Below are 22,677 nucleotides of genomic sequence, written 5' to 3' on the forward strand. Positions count from 1 at the left end.
CATCCATGTGGATGTAACTTTGATATGCACCACCTACCTAAGCATTGTTGCAGTACATGTACACCCTTTCATGGAAACAGTGTTCCCTGGTGGCTGTGGCCTCTTTAACTCTTTCACACTTCCACAAAGCACAAATGCTTCAGGAATGGTTTGAGGAGCACAACAACGAGTTTGAGGCGTTGACTTGGCCTCTAAATTCCCCAGATCTCAATCCAATCGAGCATCTGTGGGATGAGCTGAACAAACAAGTCTAATCCATGGAGGCCACACCTCGCAACTTACAGGACTTAAAGGATCTGCTGCTAACATCTTGGTGCCAGATACCACAGCACACCTTCAGGGGTCTAGTGGAGTCCATGCCTCGATGGCTCAGGGCTGTTTTGGCAGCAAAAGGGGGACCAACACAATATTAGGGAGGTGGTCATAATGTTATGCCTGATCGGTGTTAATAATAATAATAATAAAAAACATAAATGATACTCATAATGCACATTCTTTGAGTTTTCTGAACGTGTAAAAACAAACTTCCCAGGAAGACTTGAATGCACCATATGGTACTAACACTATGATATTGCCTGAACAAAAGTGGTCTAACTGCACAGTGTTGCCCTGAGGCAACAAACAAAAAAACACAGTTTTAGTATATAAATAAAAACAAAATAAATATTCAAACAATCAAACATACTTTTTTACATGCTGATGCACATGCATATATTTTTTTTAATAAATGTATTTCAATTTAAACATGTTCAAAAGTGATATTTATCCAACCAATTGATGGCACTGTGTCCCATGTGGCTTTGCTTCATGAAAGCACTGCTCCACCCCCAAACAAAAAGTCACACCCACTTCAGCCCCTCATTTCATTGAACAGACATGTCAGGTGATATTATGTATTTAAAAAAAATATAAAAAAAAGTTAAAGGGGCGGTGTGAGGTCCAAAAAGGTGGTTTGTTGCCTGAGGGCAACACTATGCCATAGAGGGTTAAGAACCAGTTTTGCCAGGCGTTTTGCATTTGATTATTGTGGGCAAAAATGGATTTGGGCGGGTGGACGGCTGGTTCGGGGTCAGTTCGGCGGTTTTCAAACATCTGCATTTTACAGTCTAATTTGTTAATAAATAAAACTCAAGTGTGTACTCCATAAAATCAGTCATCATGACGTTACTAAACATGGGAGCCCACGCAGAGTCAGCTGGCATTGGTGTGTTGACGTCACTGACGAGCGTGCACTTTTAACCAATCAGCAGGCTCATTCATGACTGAGAGTTTTTTTAGCGTGCTAACTAATAGCTGTGTTTTCAAGTGATCACTATGCCAAAGTGGCATAAATATAAAGAAGTTATTTCGTTCTGGCCTGTGTCAGTCTCCTATGCTGTTTATGCAGCTCCGCGCATGCGTCTTGGTGCTCACATGAACAGCATCGGCTGCCGTAGATCTCGAGAGCGCTGCACTATTTACAACGTAAACTGCGTAGGAGACTTGCACAGGCTAGACCGAAATTGTTGAAAAGTCATTATTTTTGTTTGTTTTTACGCACAAAAAGTATTAAATGAATGTTGAACCACTGGAGTTACATTGACTATTTTAACGATGTCTTTACTACCTTTCTGGACCTTGAAAGTGGTAATTAAATTGCTGCCTATGAGGGGTCAGAAAGCTCTCGGATTTCATCAAAAATATCTTAATTTGTGTTCTGAAGATGAACGAAGGTCTTACAGGTTTGGAACGACATGAGGGTGAGTAATTTATGGCAGAATTTCCATTTTTTGGTGAACTATATTTCACTAATTGAAATTGAAAATGGGACTCTCACTCCTGTCCATCGTCATGTGCACACTGATCAAGGCATCTTCTGTAACTTTTAAACCATCTGCTTTCTACTCGTCCTCGACAGCTGCTGAATAAACAATTCATCTGTTTTGACTGTGCTATAAGTGCTTTATGTTCTACTTATGAACATGTACTTCACAAAATACGTACTGTAGTTCTGTCTGAAGTTATAGAGCAACACAAAGCTAAGAACATTATTGTTGTTGTTATTTTTGGTTGTCGGATTATCATACAGTATGTATCAACAAATTACATATTTTGGCTGTGGTGTGTGCACTAATGTGTGTGAAATGCCACATTGGGCACTTTTTGCAATTAAATTGGCTTATTCTACTGTTGAGATTAGAAAATGATCCATGTGTTTTTCGAGGGTTAAAGTCATTAATTTCTTGATTGCCTTTTTGACAGTTTTGGACATTTTAGTCATATTTGCTCATACTCTTGTATCAGCCCTGTTTTTATCTGTTTTCTTGGGAATTATTTTTATCATAATTTTGTTTTAAGGCGATAAAATGGTACTTATCAACATTGATTGGTACGCCAATATAATTCTATAACATTATATTCTCAGTTAAAGTTTTGGGTGGGTTTTTCTTGGAGTGGGCGGGTTTTGGTGAGCTTTTAAGCTGGAAATCATTGAACCAATCTGGCAACACTGAACACAACTTCAGCTATCTTAACGTTTGTTACAATGGCAGTAGATCATCTGCTTTCATTCTTCATCCTTCTCCTCATCTGTAACACAGGTAATACACTCAATTATTAATATTTATTGCGCATAAATAACTGAAATATCTTGTTTAAAAGTGGATTTTAAAACCTAGGATTATTTCAGGCAGGGGCAGCAACCAGCAACCAAAAATGACTTGTATGACTATAATGTACAGGACTACACAACTGAATACAGTTAATTTGTACTTAATTGTAATTGAGATAGTAGTGATTACAGTGAATTGTGTGTTATTCTTAGAAACGACTTGCAACTGAAAAAGTAAACACTGAATGTTTAACTTTATATATTAGCTATAGTATATTAGTTGTCAAAATAAATAATTGCAACAGTTCTATCATAAATTAAACTCAGTACAAATTAAAAAAGTGTGTTCTGTATTGAATCCCCATGTGCAAAAATGTGAATAAGTGCGGAAGTCTATGGCAAGCCGTTTGACTTTTATTGTCAAATGTTTGATATTAACAATTACATTTTCACTAGTTAAAATGCTAATTCTTGATATTGACAATTCAATTTCAACTAGTAAAAACTATCAAGAATTAAATTCCTGATATCAACAATTGAATTTGAATGGCAGCCTGACATTTCACCAGTGAAAATACAATTAATGATATCAAGAATTAGAGTTTTAGTAGTTGAAATTGAATGGTTGATATCAAGAATGTTTATCTTATTTTCAACCGACTCTTGCAACACTTTTTAGGGGTTAATCAGAATCAGAATCAGAAAGTGTCACATGCCTGTCCTGTCTCGTGTGCACTTGTGGTGTTTAGTTATTTTGGGCATGTGCTCTGTCTTTGTCTTGATCCCACCCCCCTTGTTATCTCGTTATTGGTTTCATTTGTCCCACTTGTGTTCCCTCGTTCCCTGCTTGATTTGTCCCCTTTAACCCTTAATCGTCCCTTGGGGTCCAGCTGACCCCAATGGACTTTTCCTCCATTTTTTAAAAGTGTTCCCTTCATCTCAGGGCCACGAGACTCTGTGACTTTTCCTAAAAAATCTATCTAAACATGCACAAAAAAATCTGTGCTTGATTTGGTTGTTCTAAAGGTGTGTAAAAAGATTGACCCCACATTGAAAATGAATGGGAAAGTGTAAAAAATACATTTTTTTCACTTTTTTTGTCAAAAAAAATTAACTACATCCAGTATAAATCTGAAAATTTCCACATTTATATATCAAGATCTGGTCCTAGAGCATAAACACAAAGTGGAACTAACTTTCTGTCTCATGCACACACACACACACACACACACACACACACACACACACAAACACACACATGTGTGTGACTGCAACAGAGAGCATTTTTATAGAAACTGGCAAATAAAATCAACAAAACTGGCATAAATCTGAAAAAAATCCATACATAAATGAAGGACAAATACTAGAGCACAAATGCAACATGGAACAATCATGAGAAAGAGAGGGAAAAGGGCAAATAAAAGAAAGATGAAAGGCAGCTTAACTTTTGCATAACTTCCATATGGACCTCTAGTGGATAATGTGGTCATTGCACTCTTTCTCTTTAACTATAATTCCTAAAGTTTTTCCACAAACCTACAGATGGCGGTATTCTATCCCTAACACATAGAGCAATGTCCAAAAACTATTTATATTTATTTAAGATCATCATTCAAGTGATTTTTTCATTAAAAAATAAATTTTAATGAGCCAATTTAAGACATAGTTAAGTATTTGTGCAGTAAATAGGTAAAAAACTACCAAATACCCACAAAAACACAGCATAAATGTATAGTTGAGAAGTAAATAAAAAAAATGATATATAGTTTTCCATGTAAAAAAATTATATTTCCTTATGCAATCGCTCTGTAAAAGTCTGGGGTCTATCTGACCCCAAGGGACTCAAACGTAAACCCTACTTGAGGGACGATTAAGGGTTAAATAGTTCCTTTTTGTGTTCAGTCTTTGTCGTATCGTTGCCATGTTATGTCTTATGCTGCGTTCCAGGCAGGTTTTTGAGCCCGTAAATTACAACTTCAAACCACGACTCACGACTTTGTAGTGTTCCAGGCAAAGTCACGCCAAACTGCCTGAACGCAAGGAATTGTGTGGTAGTTTGATGTAAACAAAGCATGTCGGACCATACGGGGTGTATGCTCATTTACAATCATTTCTAGCGCCAAAGGTGCTTACTCCTTGCTTATTTGAGGGAAACGGAGGAGAAAAACAGCGCAGACGGCAAGAAAAGCTGTTATACCTTTTATTTTACGTTATTTGTATATTTGTTTCATAAACACCGCATCCGTAAGGGGCTGCCATTGTTGCTTCGCGGGCTATGTGACGTCAAAACTCGTAACTGGGAGTACATCGATCTAGTACGAGTTCACGGGTGGGAAGTCACGGGTTTGGCTGCCGTTCCAGTCCACTTTCACGGGTAGAAGGTTGGAAAAACACGGGTTACGGGTTGCCTGGAACGCGGCATTAGTCTCCCGTTTCCCCTGTGATTTCTGTTTTAGTAGGTTTTCAGTTTGTTTTGTTATTTCTAGTTTATGTTGCCCCTCGTGGGTTTTTGTGTTGTATTTATGTTTATTTTTTATAAATAAAGCCTTATTTCTGCACTTGAGTCCTCGCACCAGTTTCTGCTTGTTTGGACGTGACAGAAAGAGCTTTATTGCCAATTGTGCTTGCACACACAAGGGATTTTTCTTGGTGCTGAAGCTTCCAGTGCACATATACAATACAAACACAACAAGAACATAGTAATACAAATTCTAAGAATAAAAATATGAAAATAGCATTAAAAAAAATTAGGTCACAGTTACGTTTAGTCAGAATAAACATTTACATATTATAAACATATTTACAGTATGTGAGTAGTATGAATAAATATAAATATCTCCTAATGCACAACGTGGTACATGCATGGTGCTATAAAGTCCACAAAGTTATACAATGTAGGATCTGTAGAGCAGGAATATAAAAATAAAGAAATTATCCATGCAAAGCCATGGGTTATAATGCCTTGAAAACCCACTTAGCTGTTATAAATTCACGGCTTAGGGCTTAAAACGGTAATCAAACAATACAATTATTAAAGCCAAAAAAATATGTATAATCAGTGCAACTTTCATGAAGGAAAATCGCTACAAGCCTTCCTTCCGCTGAAACAAATAGTCCCTGACACTGAACATCAACAAAAGTTAGGCTACATTATTACGCCATTAGATGTCGGCAAAGACTGTCTTTATGAGTCAGTCAAATTTTATATTGCTCTAGCCTAGAAATCTAGACGCTCCCTAGCGGCAGCAAATGTCATTTGCATCCAGGGTTGTCTAGCAACTGTCCCAGAACTCAGACTTGGGAGCTTAAAAACCCAAACTCCAGTCAGGCCAATCACATCGTGTATAGAGTCGATGGGCGGGCTTAACAAAATGACGGCAGAGTTGAGACGGTTACGCGTGAATTCCCTGCTACTTCCCTGCTAACAAAGAACGGCTCTGAAGTCATTCTTAAAAATGGAAGATGTGTTCTGAGTTTTGCCGACCAGATATGGCAAAAGTTTAATGTATCAATTAGCTCCGCTGGTGGGAAAACGCAACGTTGTTTTGTAGCGCTATCCTATTGTGTGCAGAGGGAATTTGAAACACAACCGTTTATCCCACCCCTCAGATTGACAAACAAACAAACAAACATGTTTACGTTGCTAAGAGTGGTTGCTAAGGGTTTTGTGTGCTCAAAACCGTTGGGTGAATCAGTCATAGCTGTGTTTCATCCATAGACTGTAAAACGATTGTCAATGCCCATTAGCTGTTGTTAACCACTGCAAACCAGTATAATAACTGTAAACCAGGATAATTGATTTATTTGTATATGCATGGATTATTCTATCCTGCTCTACATCCCACATACCTCTACATATTTCCAGCATGTTGGATTTTTGTTTTCTTTTTTGAAAAACTGTGGCTGCGTCCGAAAACAGGCAGCTGACTCGTTGCCTCGCTGCCTTATCAGACAATGGCTTGCAGGTGTTACGTACTGCTACGAGACTTAAAGGTCCCATGGCATGGCATTTTTCTATTATTTTATAATGTTTCCTGAGGTGTATTTATATTGTTAGTATGATTTTTACATTAAAAAATGTCATAATTTAGAAATAAAAGGCATTTTTTCTATACTGTTATTACCCCTCTGGCTGATTGTCTTGTTTCAAGGGACGTGTCTGCTGTGAGACTTCAGTGAAAACGGCCACTGTTGTGATTGGCTTTTTTCGTAGTTTTATTCTACGAACTTTGTAACACATGTAATGTACCATTACAGCCGTCGAGATGAACGAATCATCAAAGTGTGGATTATAGCATTATTTGGATGTATGCATTCTAATCCAATGGCCGGGCATTTAGGACAAACGGCTACACTAAACCATCTCATGGCCCGTTTTTTCTGGCCGGGCATTCACGAGAATGTACGCAAGTGGTGTGCGTCTTGTCGTGAATGTCAGTTGGTGAATCCACCGGCCAACCCAAAAGCACCATTGTGCCCTCTTCCGTTGTTGCAGGTCCCCTTTGAATGAATTGGCATGGACCTCATCGGGCCATTAGAACGGTCGGCACGAGGGCATCGCTTTGCTTTAGTCCTGGTGGACTACGCAACTCAATATCCTGAAGCAGTTCCGCTCCGCACTATTCCGGCGAAAAGTGTTGCGAGTGCACTGTTTTCATTAATCTCCCGGGTGGGAATTCTCACGATCAAGGCACGGCGTTTATGTCACGGACGATCCGCGAACTCTACAAATTATTGGGCATTAAATCGATTCGCACCAGTGTCTTATCACCCACAAACGGATGAAGTGGTGGAACGTTTTAATCGCACGTTAAAGGCCATTCTTCGTAAGTTTGTTCACGAGGACGCCAAAAATTGGGATAAGTGGCTAGAACCTCTTTTGTTCGCTGTTCGCGAGGTTCCCCAAGCCTCCACGGGGTTTTCCCCCTTCAAGCTTCTCTATGGACGCCAGCCTCAGGGGGTGCTGGACGTCCTTAGAGAGGCTTGGGAGGATGGACCTTCCACTAGCAAGAACGAAATTCAGTATGTCTTGGACCTGAGAACAAAACTTCACACTTTGGGGCGGCTGTCTATAGAAAATTTGTAACAGGCTCAAGACAAACAGAGACAGCTGTACAACAGAGGCGCTAGGCTTCGTCAATTTACACCGGGAGATAAAGTGCTTGTATTACTCCCTACTTCTAGTTCTAAATTACTCGTGAAGTGGCAAGGGCCCTTTGAGGTCACACGGCGAGTGGGAGATCTCAACTATGAGGTGATACGGTCAGATAGGGACGGAGCACATCAAATTTACCACCTCAACCTGTTAAAGAAATGGTCTGAGGCAGAGTCAGTGATGCTAGCGACGGTAGTGAGTGGAGAGGAGGATCTCGGACCAGAGACCTTGGGCCAGAGGCTCTTGAGACCTCTCACCCTCGCAGTTCACTGACGTAAGACGTTTACAAGCAGAGTTTGCTGACGTGTTCTCCCCCCTACCTGGCCGGACCGACCTCATTCAGCACCACGTTGAGACCGAGCCGGGAGTTGTTGTTCGCAGCCGGCCTTATCGCTTGCCTGAACACAAGAAAAAAGTGGTTCAGGCTGAATTAGCGGCTATGTTAGATATGGGGGTAATAGAAGAGTCCAGCAGTGACTGGGACTCGGTCCGGTTCTGCATGGACTATCGTAAAGTAAACGCGGTGTCGAAGTCTGATGCTTATCCAATGCCAAGGGTTGACGAATTGCTGGATCGGCTAGGTACCGCTCGTTTTTATTCGACACTGGACTTAACAAAGGGATATTGGCAGATCCCCTTGTCTCCCATGTCCAAGGAAAAAACAGCTTTCACCACACCGTTTGGATGACACCACTTTGTCACCCTTCCTTTCGGCTTGTTCGGGGCTCCTGCGACCTTCCAGCGTCTGATGGACAGAATTCTCCGGCCGCATGCTGCATATGCCGCTGCATACCTAGATGATATCATCGTCTTCTGTGCGGACTGGCAGCGTCATATGCAGAATTTGCAAGCTGTCCTGAAGTTGCTGAGAAGGGCGGGGCTAACGGCCAACCCGAAGAAGTGTGCAATTGGGCAGGTGGAAGTCTCACGTCTCGCCTCTTTGCCCATTTTTTAGTATCCGGGAGTGACGCGCGATGATACGCTTGCTGAGATGGCAACTGCCAGCTCGTCCCTACTTTTCGCGTCAAAACTGCTCTTCAGAATCCTGTCACGGACACTACGTCCATATTTTTTTACAGTCGTATTTTACACAAACCGAGGCCTTGTTTATCATAGGTCACATGATTTCTCCGTTAACAACACAAGCCTCGAATCGGGGCTTCATCTGGCACGCGGCACACCCATTCATTCTTGACACAAGCGCCGACCAGTGTTGCCAAATTGGGTGGTTTTGAATTTGATTGTGCGGGTAAAAATGGGTTTATGGAAGGCCAACAGGGCCAAAACGTGTGAAACTGACGCGTAAACACGTAATTATGTAATTTACGTAATACAAAATTTGGGCTGGTTTGGCGGTTTTCAAACATCTACATTTTATAGTCTAATTGGTTAATAACTAACTAACTCAAGTGTGCATGTGCTCCATAAAATCAGTCATCATGACACACTGGCCCAGCGTAGAGTCAGCTGACATAGGTGTTGACATCGCCAACGAGCACGCACTTTCAGCCAATCAGCGATCAGCAGGCAGACGTGCTCATTCATGACAGGTTTTCAGTGCGAAATTGTAGCTGGATATTCAAGTGATCGCTATGCCAAAGTGGCATAAATATACAGTTACTGTAGTTCTGTCTGAAGTTAAAGCACAACACAAAGATAAACGCATTCTTGTTGTTAATTTTTTGTTGTAGGATTATCGTACAGTATGTTATCAGTGAATGACACATTTTGGCTGTGGTGTGTGCATTAATGTGTGTGTAATGCCTGCTAATTATGTTGTTTATTCCGATCACTTAAATTAGTTTATTCTGACTGTTTACATTTGAAAATTATTCATTTGTTTTTCCATGGGTTAAAGTCATCGGTTAATTTCGTGATTTTGACACTTTCTACTTGGATATTTTAGTCATGCATGACTGTATTTGAATGTATTTACCCTGTTTTGATCTATTTTCCTGGGAAATGTATTTATTTTTATTTAATTTTGTCATCATGCATTATTTTGTTTTAAGGAAATAAAATTGTGCTAGTCAATCTTGATTGAAATGGCATTAAAATTATATCACATTATTTTGGCAGTTAAAATGTTGGGCTTTTTTCTTGGATTGGGCGGGTTTTAGTGAGCTTTTGGGCTGAAAATTGTCTGGCAACACTGGCTCGGATGACTAGGTTCAAATGTCACATCACTTGTATTAGCCCTGTTTGATCTGTTTTCCTGGAAATTTTTTTTGTAATTATTTTGTTTTAAGGCAATAAAATGGTAGGGGAGAGCGGGGCACAACCTAACGCTTTTTGACTTTCTCAGTTTGTGTAAATCCACTTGGGGTTCAGAGTATTTATTTTTTCCCACATTAATTTCACACATGTCTAGTACAATTATGTGGTTTTGTTTCATTCACACAGTGTATACTTTTTTCTTGATTTACCTCGAAAGAATGGAAGTGAAATGTGACAACATGCCCCATAGGTGGGGTACATTGCAACATGTGAGGGGCACATTGTCACATGACCAAATGACAGATTAAAATGTTATCTGATATAATAAAAAATATATATATCCAAGACAAACTAAAATATTCTGTCAACAAAATACAATTATTAAAATTTTAAAATAAAATAATGGCATTTTTTAATCATTAAAAATATATAAAAATTTGAATTTGACAACAAACACTGAATTTGAATTTGTTAGTAAAAAGGTTGTAAACTAGTGTTCAATACAGTGACAAGTCACGTGGCAAAAGAACGAATGACTCAAACGTCAAACCCGAAAGACTCGTAAGAACGAATCTTTTCTGTTTCCGCTACTGACAGCATAGACTCTATGGGACTGACAGGAAGAACGAAAGACTCAAACCCGAACTCGAGACTCGAAAGATGAACTAATAATTTTTGTTCTTTCCAGTAGATTCAGCGTAATGCGCATGCGCGGTAAACACAAAATGAACGAATCACTCTCTGAGACAACTCGGTAGTCCCGAGTCATATTAAAGACTCGTTCAAAATGAACGAATCGTTCATGAACGACACATCACTACTCGTATGTGAACACATCACACGCGACTGTTGATATGATTTAGTCACGTTCAGGAACGGTTAAACAGAACTAAATTAATATTTTTGCAAAATTCATCCGCATTTGGCGCGTGGTCGGGTGTTAATTTCAGGCCCTGAACACATCGCTAAATAGCCTACAGCTAAACAGTTAAAAACATAATAATAATGAATCATTTCTGAACATTGACTCAGTCATTATTTACCGTTTTCTCGTGGTTTCTCAAAAGAAGTAATAAAAGTATAGAATATAATTGCATATTTCTAATAGGGGCTCATTGTAACCCCACCTCCGTAAAGTGGGATTTAACCCCGGCTCGTTTCTTCTGTTGGTTAGGTCAGCATTAAAGAACTATCTCAACTGTTAAATAACAGATCATAATAAATATTGTCTTATTTAAAAATAAATAAATAAATAAATAAAAAACGATGAAAAATAAACTTAAGTAAAAAAAAAAAAAATGTTCAGTAATATCTTCCAAATATTTTTTTATTTTGGCGCAATTTTTTCTCTAAATAATGTTGATATGGCAACTAGTAAACACTAAGTTTCGTCATCCTGGCATGTGTGGAAAGTGCTAAAACATGGGTGTGCCAACTAAACCCGCGTTAGGTTGTGCCTCGCTCTCCCTACTTATCAATATGGTATGGTATGGCAATATAATTCTATAACATTATTTTGCCAGTTTTGGGTGGGGTTTTTCTTGGAGTGGGCGGGTTTTGGTGAGCTTTTGAGCTGGAAATCGTCGGATCAATTGGGCAACACTGAACACAACTTCAGTTCTGAATGTTTGTTACAATGGCAGTAGATAATCTGCTTGCATTCTTCATCCTTCTCCTCATCTGTATCACAGATAATACACTCTATTATTAAATGTGCATAAATAACTGAAATATCTTGTTTTCAAGTGATTTATCTTTAATGACGTATAGAGCATCATGTTCAGCACAGTGGCGTAGCAAGGATTATTTCATACGGGTGGCCGGGCAGGGGCCATGCAGCAACCAGTCTGGGGTGGCACCTATTTTTTTACAGTCTATGGGTGGCACAGAAATCTTCATTATTTCAACATATTGTTATTGAAATAGTAGTGAATTACCTTGATCATGGAATACTGAGTGAATTTGAACATTCGTTTTATTCCTCACCCCCAGGGACATTACACATTACAGCTAAAGTTAAACTTGCGTATAGTTGCTTGGCTCTGGTTCTGGTAGCTTGTTCTCCATTGTTGCATCTTCAACTTCATAGCCTAAATTATTCTTCACTGAATTTTATACGCTAGTCAATGAACCTTTTAACAGTTCTGAGTTAGACTGTTTCTAAATTTGCAACTGAAAAAGTAAGCACGGAATTTTTAACTTCAGGGACGTCACTAGGATTGGAAGACAGGGGGGGCTTAGCCCCCAGGGTATTTGTTACTTGCGTTTGCAAAATCTTTGCACTCACATCTAGAGCTACACTTCTGAGTTACTAAGCAATGACTTAAATGCTATCTGTCTGCTCATGTAAATGTATGATAAAGTATTAGCATACTATTCCTCTCTATATAAGATAAGTTGTCCACATAAAGCTATTTAATTACACAGAACCGCCTGTATTCAACCCATTTTTGAGCTAAAATACAAATATACAGCTAAACCTAAATTGAGCTAAACCTATAGGCTACAAATACCACAGCTGTACAATTTTTACACCCTATAGTAAATTTACCCTATACAATAGCCTAATGATATAACATTATTTAATATTTTAATCACAGCTTCTATAGTGTTTTGACATCGACAACCCAAGTGCATTTTACCTCAAACTTACGACTAGTTAACTTTCTAAAGTAGCAATCGCTTCTCGGGTCGACATTAACACACTGACAAAATTATTAATTCTGAATTAAAAATATTTTTATACCACTTTTTAATGTGTGATTGTGTAAAGGTGTTCACGAGATACTAACCTTTCGCGAACTTGCTTTCAACGTCAAAGGATACATAAATGCTGCCTTCGAAAATCGATCCGATGAAGGTATTTCAGGAGACAGGAAGTGAAGCTAACATTAGATTCGGACGTGCCTTGATGCCTTCCTGCATTGGGATACTTGGCATTTTGCAAGTTTCAGACGCAGCCTGTGGCATGTCTGATGATGACAGATGACAGGAAATAATGAAATAACTTATATGAACTTGAAAAATTAACTTTATTTATTTAATCAAATGTGAGTGTAAGTTGATGACAGTAAGATGGAGGTGTAAAATTCAAATCCAAAAGCCGCTGAACTCTGTGTTTGTCTCTCCTCAGGGTTCAGTGCTGAGATCCCTGTGTTTGTGCTGACGGGAGAGTCTGTTCAACTAGATATGCAGACACCGGACCAATATACAATGATTTGGAAAAAAGACTTTGAAGAAATACTTACATGTGTACCATTTGGTACATTCTATGGCACTTTTAACAAGGACAGGATGGATTTCAACACTGAAACCTTCTCTCTCACACTGAAGAACATGCAGAAGACAGACAGTGGACTCTATACATTAACAGCACTAGGAGATCATGAGGTACATGATACTAATTACAGAGTGTATGTTATTGGTGAGTCTCTTTTCTTTTTTTCCAGCATTAAAGAAATATCACAAGTAATTTGTAAATCTACACATTTAAAGGGATAGTTCACCCAAAAATGAAACTTCTGTCATCATTTACTCACCCTCAAGTTGTTCCAACCCTGTATGAATTTCTTTCTTCTGGTGACCACAAAGGAAGATATTTGGAGAATTGTAACCAAGCAGGTCTCGGCAGCCACTGACTACCAGAAATTTATTGGAACAACATGAGCGTGTCTTAATGATGACAGAATTTTTGGGTGAACTACCCCTTTAAACCAGCTTGTGGCACATTGTCTTTAATCCATGATTGTATGTGATACTGCAACAACAATGTGTGTTTTAGACGCTGTGGAGGCTCCTGTCCTGACTGTAAACTCAAACTGGTCCAGCAGTGACTCCTGCACTGTGAAATTCACATGCAGAGCTCACGACCTCATGATTCACTCTAGCTATCAGAACGACATATGCTCTCCAGAGGAAGTGACATCACATGAGATCAACACTCTCACCTTGGACTGCAGTGAGGAATCCATCATCTGTAACCATAAAAACCCAGTTAGCTGGAAAAAAGACAGAATAAACACCAAACAGCTCTGTGGAGGTAAATGTCTGCTTCTATTCAAGACGTGTGCGTACATACTGTGAACATCATCTACTATTTTCACAAACTGCTTTTGGTTTACAAATTGCAAGTGGCACCGTTTTTATATACTATAGATAATTAAGTGACTAAAGTTTACTATGAATAAACCGATTACTGCAGTTCTTCATCTTTTCCTTTCCAGAGAATGAGAGACTTCCGACCCCAGGCAGTTCATCTTACATGCCTGTGCTCCTTATTGTGTTAAGTGTTGTGGGAGTGATAATGTTTGTTGGTTTAGTCCTTTTCTGTTGCTCCAAGTATAAAGGTATGTTCATCTCTCATTAATTAAAATATTAAATGAATGTTGTAATATGGAAATTATTATTGGAAATTTTATAGTTTATAGTTAATTTTCCTTCTGGTACATAAAAGCTAACAAATGCACAAACTGATCTTGCAGGTGGGTGCACTCTCAAAAATGTTAAAAATAACCCAGCATTTTAAGCAAACATTTAACCCAATCGCTGGGTTAAAACAACCCAATTGCTGGGTTAGTCCATTTTCAACCCAACTTGGGTTATTTTTAACCCAGCATTTTTTAGAGTGTGGGGAACATGTGGATGGGACACATGTGGATGGGGCTCCAGATCCGCCGAGGCCGCCCGAGACTCCTGACCCGCCGAGGCCGTCCATGGCTCCTGATCCGCCGTATTTAAGTTCCTCTTGTTCACTCACTCCTTGTCTGGTCAACGTTATGCATTGTGCTTGTACCTGCCTGTATGTCGTAACCTTCTTCAGTAAACTTAGTTTGAGTCACGTATTTGCCTGTCCTTGCCTTCCTGCCTGAGTGACTGTAACACAAATATACAGCGTTTCAATGCAGACATGTTTCCACACCGCCTGTAATCTGTGCAGTGAACTTCCATTCTGACCTCAAACAGAGTGATGATACAGACTACGATGATGTTGAGGTGACATCGGATGTCCATTTTCCATAAGTTATTATGTTTCTTTAGGGTATTACTGACATGTCTGTAACATACTTTGGTTAAAATTCTTCATTTGTTGTGTAAAACAACACCCTTTTTAAACATAGTAAAACGAAAGGCACATTCATTAGTCGCTTCACTATTTGTGTACAAAATGGGGTGGGAAGAGGCGAACTCTGTATGTTCGGTGGCGGTATGGCTGCATGTTTTCTTTAAAGCTTCTGTGAGCAGGCACACACAGCAGAAAGCCAACTAAATGCTACAAAAAAAATCACTGTAAACCATGGCTTCAAAAATTGCTTAACTCATTTTGATGAGTTAAAGTAAAAACACATGTTGCCACTTTATTGATCATATAATTTTTTACAATGAGGTTTGTTTTATTTTTTTTCAGATGGGACAGGAGATACAAACACCATCACCTACCGTACAGTAGGACACCAAACACCTTCATCTGCTCATGCCTGTTAAAGCTCAGACTCAATTGGATAAAAAGAGTTTGATGATTGACTAGACTCACAAACGGAGCTTAACATCTTCATTTATCTCTCTGACTTATGACTCTTGTGAAAGTGCCCTGTTTGATCTGCTTTCCTGGAATTTTTTGTTGTTGTTGTCATTATTTTGTTTTAAGGCAATAAAATGGTAGGGGAGAGCGGGGCACAACCTAACGCTTTTTGACTTTCTCAGTTTGTGTAAATCCACTTGGGGTTCAGAGTATTTATTTTTTCCCACATAATTTCACATGTCTAGTACAATTATGTGGTTTTGTTTCATTCATACAGTGTATACTTTTTTCTTGATTTACCTCGAAAGAATGGAAGTGAAATGTGACAACATGCCCCATAGGTGGGGTACATTGTAACATGTGAGGGGCACATTGTCACATGACCAAATGACAGATTAAAATGTTATCTGATATAATAAAAAAATATATATCCAAGACAAACTAAAATATTGAGTCAACAAAAACAATTATTAAAATTTTAAAATGAAATAATGGCATTTTTTAATCATTGAAAATATAAAAAAAATTAAATTTGACAACAAACACATCCAGTGCCTGGAATTAACTTTTTTGACCACCAGCCACTTTTTTTCTCTCCGACATTAAGAGTTCATGTGCTTTGACATATTTAAATCTGCATATCTTTGATATATTTACCTTTTATAAAGGGCATTTTTTTCCCCATAATCTTATTAAATATAGACTATGCTTCGGCTTTCAGTTTATATTCTTAAATTTGATCTAGAAATATAATAAGACACTGTAGGGCTGTTACCAATCAAATGAAATAATTTACACTGAGAAATTACAACTGCATTAAAAAAAATTGATGGGATTGTTTTAAATATTTTTTACAGAGGTGGACAAAGTACACAACTCCAGTACTCAAGTGAAAGTAAAAGTACTACTGGTCAAATATTACTCTAAAAAAAACTATTTTTACTTAAGTAAAAGTACAGAAGTACTTGCTTTTAAAAGTACTTAAGTATCAAAAGTAAATTTCCTTTTTTATGTCAATGCATTATTTTATTATTGTTGCATTGTTGTATAAATGCATGCTATGCCATGGTGGTTTAAGCCAGTCAGTGATGCTCCATCTGACATGCTAGCATACGACCACCTTGAACTAATTTAAATACTTAAAAGTTACAAAGCTTTTTACAAAGCTGCTGTCACTTTAAGGCAGAATGCACAAATCCTATACACTGATACATATCCGATATTCCCCCAACTGTTTACGTTCACTTAAGACATCAACTTTATTTACTTGAATACTTTCCAAAATGAAAATTGACATTTTGTGTATTGGTCTGTTTAAGTGCGAAAAAACACACAAAAGAAAGCTCTATTCAGGTACTCGTGCTCTGGCATCTCAGAGGCATGCTTTTTCAGATTCATCCATATGTCTATGCTTCTCTTTCTCCCAGACATTTACATTTTGCAAAAAAAAACTAAAAAAAATTTAAAGAAGAAAAAAAAAAAATCCACTGACTTGCAAAGCTGCTACAGAAATGACTTTTGACTCAGAGGACCTTGATAGAAATGTAGTGGAGTAAAAAGTACGATATTTGTCTTTCAAATGTAGCGAAGTTCAAGTAAAAGTTTCCCTAAAAAATAATACTTCAGTAAAGTACAGATACTCAAAAAGTGTACTTAAGTACAGTACTCAAGTAAATGTACTTCGTTACTGTCCACCTCTGATTTTTTAATATAAAAATAAGTAAAGTTGGAAAAAATGTTTAAACATGAAAGTAAACTGCCAGTAGGTGGCAGCAGAAGACCGTTTTAATGAGTGAGTCATTGAATCATTCGTTCAAACGGTTGATTCATTCAAGAATGAGGCAGTCGTTTATGAATAGGTCATTGAATCTTTGATACAAACGACTCTTTCAAACACTGAATCATTCAGTAACATTGATTTCTCCTCGAGAGGCTGCGCGAGCGTCAACAGTGCAACATTGTTACCGTCAGTTTATTATACAGTAGGCTATATGATATATTATTATCCACGATCGACACTACGCTAAATTAATGCAGGATCATTCTTACATTTAGTTGATTCCCTAGTTTTTTTGTTATTGATGTTTTAATCTGTCTAGTAAAATTCTTTCACTTGCCCCTTCAAAAATCCACTTGTCCCACAAACATATTTTTTTTAAACTAGTAAGAATACACATTTAAGACAGTGCTGTCAAGTTATTAACGAAATCAATATAAGTAATAATAAGTCAATATAATTAAAAAAAAAATATTTTTATTCATTGATTTCCCGTGTGTCACAGACTCTCATACTGACTGCTGCTAATCAGAGTTCAGATAGACCTACCGCGGCTCGTATGTGAACACATCACACGCGGCCATAGTTGCCAAGTCCGCGTATAACACGCGACTTTGGGCTTCTTTTTTTGGCAAGTCGCGTTAAAAAATCACGAGTCGCGGGTTGCGGTTTTTTGGGCTTATTTTAAAAAATGTGGTTGCTTGTTAGGAAAATATAATAAGCAACTTCGTTTCTTTACATTCATGGTCGCTGTTTTGTCCAATACATTGACTGACACTGTCTTCTCACAGCTAATAGGCATTCAGTGCAACGATACAAGTGCTGTAGTAATCCATCCTTTTATATCCCGCCTCCTTCTCCCCTTCATTGAAGAAAAATCGCATTCAACGTGCAGGCATGTGACATTATAAATACACGTAATGATAGTTAGTAGACTTGAATAGACGTATACATTTTTACAAACAATAGCACAAGCAGAGATGGAGAGGAAAGAGGGACGAGAGGCACCTAATTTAATTAAAAATATATTTTTGTAATGTATTTAAAATTACAGGCTATTATAAAAAAACAAGTCTACTAATAATAACAGTAGGTATGGTTCGAATTTATTTTATTTTAAATATGTGGCTATATTGCAGCGCTCTAGTGCTTGTGTCCCAATGTGCACACTATCCACCCTAAATAGTGTGACATTAGTAATTTTCAGTACTATTTAGGGCAGATAGTGTGCACAATGAGATGCAGGGCTTGCCTTTTTCACGGTTTGCAGTGTGTGTGTTCACTACTTACTGCCCCTAATATGTGTGCACTAACTCCGACTATGGGTTACCATAATTGGCCTCCATTTCACTCTTCAAACCTCTTCTGTTCACAGCTGATCGGAGGATATTTTGTGTCCTTTATTGCAATTTGATGATTTTTGTAAAATCACATCTGTTTTTGCTTTTCAAACTCTGAGAGGTTTCAGTTTAATATGTTGCAGGCTCATTTATTGATAAAAAAATTATTTATTATAAATAATATTGATGATAATAAATAATATAATAATATTGGGCTTGTTTTGGGCTTGTTTTTGAAGCTGCGGTTGCTTATTTGTCTCGCGAGAGTTGGCAACACTGCACGCGGCTGTTGATGGATGATTTATGCTGCCTTCACGTGCTATCGGAAATTTCCTAATTCCCACTTTAGAAGTCGTGATTACGAGCTTGTTGCATTCAAGTGCTTTGTTGTCGGAGTGAACAGGAATAATGGTGGACACCAGGTTATTCATGCCTATTTATTGGGAAAATCTTATTAAAACCAACATCATATGTAGTGTCCCATGCACCGACAACCATATAAACATTCCAGATAGTCCGCTTTCTGCTGATTCTGTAATTTCAGTCAAATGCAGGCTATTTTCGCTGTGTACCAAACATACAATACGCTTCATATGATTACTCTTACATGTAAATATGTACTACATTAATGTCAAGATAAGACGACCTAGCTGTTTTGGAAAAAAAACAATAAAACCACACCTGCCACAGCAGTTCTCCCCGCCACCATGTTTAAAGCTTATGACATGCCCATCTCGGGAATTGGGGTATCAAAATTATATCCGAACTTCCCAGTGGTAAACACGACATCAGAGGGCGTTCATGTGCAATTTTTACCTAGGAAACTCGTATTTACGATAATTCCGATAGCACGTGAAGGCAGCATAAGTCACGTTCAGGAACGGTTAAACAGAACTAAATTAATATATTAATATCTTCCAAATATTTTTTAATTTTGGCGCAATTTTTTTTTCTCTAAATAATGTTGATATGGCAACTACTAAATACAAGTTTCGTCATCCTGGCATGTGTGGAAAGTGCTAAAACATGGGTGTGACAACTAAACCCGCGTTAGGTTGTGCCTCGCTCTCCCTACTTATCAACATGGTATCATGGTATGGCAATATATAATTCTATAACATTATTTTGCCAGTTTTGGGTGGGGTTTTTCTTGGAGTGGGCGGGTTTTGGTGAGCTTTTGAGCTGGAAATCGTCGGATCAATTGGGCAACACTGAACACAACTTCAGTTCTGAATGTTTGTTACAATGGCAGTAGATAATCTGCTTGCATTCTTCATCCTTCTCCTCATCTGTATCACAGGTAATACACTCTATTATTAAATGTGCATAAATAACTGAAATATCTTGTTTTCAAGTGATTTATCTTTAATGACGTATAGAGCATCATGTTCAGCAGTGGCATAGCAAGGATTATTTCATACGGGTGGCCGGTGTTACAATATATTCGGTTCCTGAAATATTTGGTTCCAGTGGGTGGTGCAATCATGAATATTGATTAGTTTACCCGTGCTGTGGGCGTGTCCTTGAGACTACGCGCAAACGAATGGAACAGAAAATATTGGTGCACGCTCTTCAAATCGCAACATGTTTAATGGATTACAACTCAACGCAACTCTTCACATTTTCAAAACAGTTTGTGTGTTATGATACTGACTGAGCTGTTGTGCTGATTGATTTAGATGCATTCAAATACAAAGCATAAGAAATACAATTTATTTTGACTTTGATGTGTTTGGGCTTGATTGATACTTTAATTGGAATAGTTTGTGTCGACAACAATAACTGAGATAAAACTCCACAAATGTATAAAGTAAATGCATGTGCTACCCTGGTGTGATTATTCATGTCATCCTTAATGTCTTGCTTATTTTTTAGATAGCCAGTGCTTCCCAACCTCCATAAGACTCAAGTAGGCTACCTCTTTTCAACAACTACAAATGTTTATTTTCCCATATTATACTGGTTATTGTGTAGCATTAAAGTCAGAAAGCTTTTAAAAAAAGCAACATCAAAATATTTGTCTATACTGTAGCCTATCTAAACCTGTATGACTTCTTATGTGGAGCACAAAATATATTCCTAATGGGGAAAAAAACAACAACACTTTTCTCACATATAATTTCAAAATATATTCTTATATGTTCCACAGAAGAAAAAGTCATACGGGTTTGAAATACAATGAAGGTGACCATTTTAATGTAGGTGACAATCCCTTTAAAATGGGTCTACAAAAACATACTAACATGTTGTCTGTTCTTTGACAATATGTTGCACTGTGGTGAAAATTATTTTGAAACAACCTTAATGTCATGTTAATATAATGATGTGTGGAAGCATCCAAAATGATCCATATGATCCATAGAGGTGTGTTTAATTGTGTAACATTCTCTAAGAGGTGTTTTTCTATACACCATACAATGATAAACAAAGGTAAACCATCATCTTGTAGGGCAGGGATTGCCAAACTATTTTGCCAGCCAAACTCAGTTGACCCAAAATATTTACTTTAAGTCTCCTGATATTTTAAGTTAATATTTCAATTTAACAAAACATTTGCATGTTTGCTATTTTTACTATTGTTATATAACAATTAAGTAATGAGGCAGTTGCTCCATGAATGTAACTCACATTGAAAAGACAAGGAACATTTCAAAACAATGTGTGGAAAGAAGGAATGCAAGAATAATGCGTCTCTGAGATAACTGTTTATTAAAACAGAGCTTGGTCACTCTTTGGCAAATGAGAACATCCTCCATGTGTGTCCATATCACACACATTCAGAACCAGCGTCTGCAGCTCTCACATCCAATCCGAAACAGACAATCTGACTTTGCATGACAATGAAAACATAGAAGATACATTGGTGAGGACATATTTCCTCATCTTTCCAAAAAATATTGAAGTTGCTGCTTACCTTTGTCCAAGAAGAATATGTCATCATCAGAACAAATAATTCAAAAGTTTATCCTCCTGGGACCCAGAAAAAAAAAAGTTTTTTGAATTTAGTATTTTTTTATGTCATTACATTGTTTAGAGCATAAGAAACAAATGGAAAAAAACATTTTTGAAAAATGATATTTTATTCATGTTATGATATGTCCTCTGTAGTTGACACCAGGACTGAGTTGTTAAAAAAATTAAATGACATGAAATTGCATGTATAGGCAAAAACAATGGGATTTATTTTTAACTCATCAATCAATTTTAAGGTTTCAGGGTTTTTTTTAAACAAACTTTATTTAAAGATGATTCTGAACTATGTTATGAAAGATATAATGAAATGCATTCATATACCATTTTACTTTATGAAATATGTGGGTAAAATGACAATACTTGGATTTTCCCATTCAATACTGTCACATATTCCCTGTGTGTTTGTTGACACGGAGTTATTTCCTGTCCTGTGCCATGTGTTGTAGTCCTTTGTAGTTTTTCATGTTGTATTAGTTCTCCCAGGTGTTTCCCATTTAGCCACTCCCTTTTGTTACCTCGTTAACCTTGTTTCCCTGTGTATTTATACCCCACTGCTTCAGTTGTTGTTTGTCAGTCGTTGCTCCCGCATGTGCACCTACAAGTGTTCCTGTCGTTGTGCTCCTGTATGTGTTCCTGTCGTTGTGCTCCTGCCTGTTTGCCTTCTTGGACTTTCTTTGTTTATATCTTTAATAAATGCTCAAATCTGCACTTGGATTCTCATCCCTGCCTTCGCGTTACAGAACGACTGACCAAAACATGGATCTAGCAGGATCATACCAGGACCCCTTGAGGGCTCTTTGTGCTGTTTTCCAGCCCTTGTCGAGAGTCCCGAGACGGCCCCAGCCCTTGTCGAGAGTCCCGAGACGGCCCCTGCCCTTGTCGAGAGTCCCGAGACGGCTCCTGGTCCGCCCAAGGCTCCTGATCCGCCCACGGCCCCTGGTCCGCCCAAGGCCCCTGATCCGCCATGGCCACCCGAGACCCCTGATCCGCCATGGCCACCCGAGACCCCTGATCCGCCATGGCCACCCTAGGCTCCAATAGTCCCCCTGTTCTACCTCCTTTCCATCTGGACTTTCGTATAGTTTTCTTTGAGCGTCTGGAAGCCAC

The 22,677-nt window shown here is 38.2% G+C and overlaps 1 protein-coding gene across 1 annotated transcript in view; it reads left to right on the top strand.

The window, feature by feature from the left end:
- Window positions 1-2,487: 2,487 nt before the first annotated feature.
- Window positions 2,488-22,677, top strand: part of LOC307128662 (natural killer cell receptor 2B4-like) — a 42,469-nt gene continuing 22,279 nt past the window's right edge. The window contains exons 1-4 of the mRNA XM_079820598.1: window positions 2,488-2,579; window positions 13,096-13,386; window positions 13,744-14,001; window positions 14,186-14,308. Of these exons, the coding sequence (XP_079676724.1) occupies window positions 2,525-2,579; window positions 13,096-13,386; window positions 13,744-14,001; window positions 14,186-14,308 (727 nt within the window). The 5' untranslated portion in view covers window positions 2,488-2,524. The remainder of the gene's footprint in view (window positions 2,580-13,095; window positions 13,387-13,743; window positions 14,002-14,185; window positions 14,309-22,677) is intronic.

This window comes from Gobio gobio (assembly GCF_949357685.1).
Source record: "Gobio gobio genome assembly, chromosome: 6".
NCBI lineage: Eukaryota > Metazoa > Chordata > Actinopteri > Cypriniformes > Gobionidae > Gobio > Gobio gobio.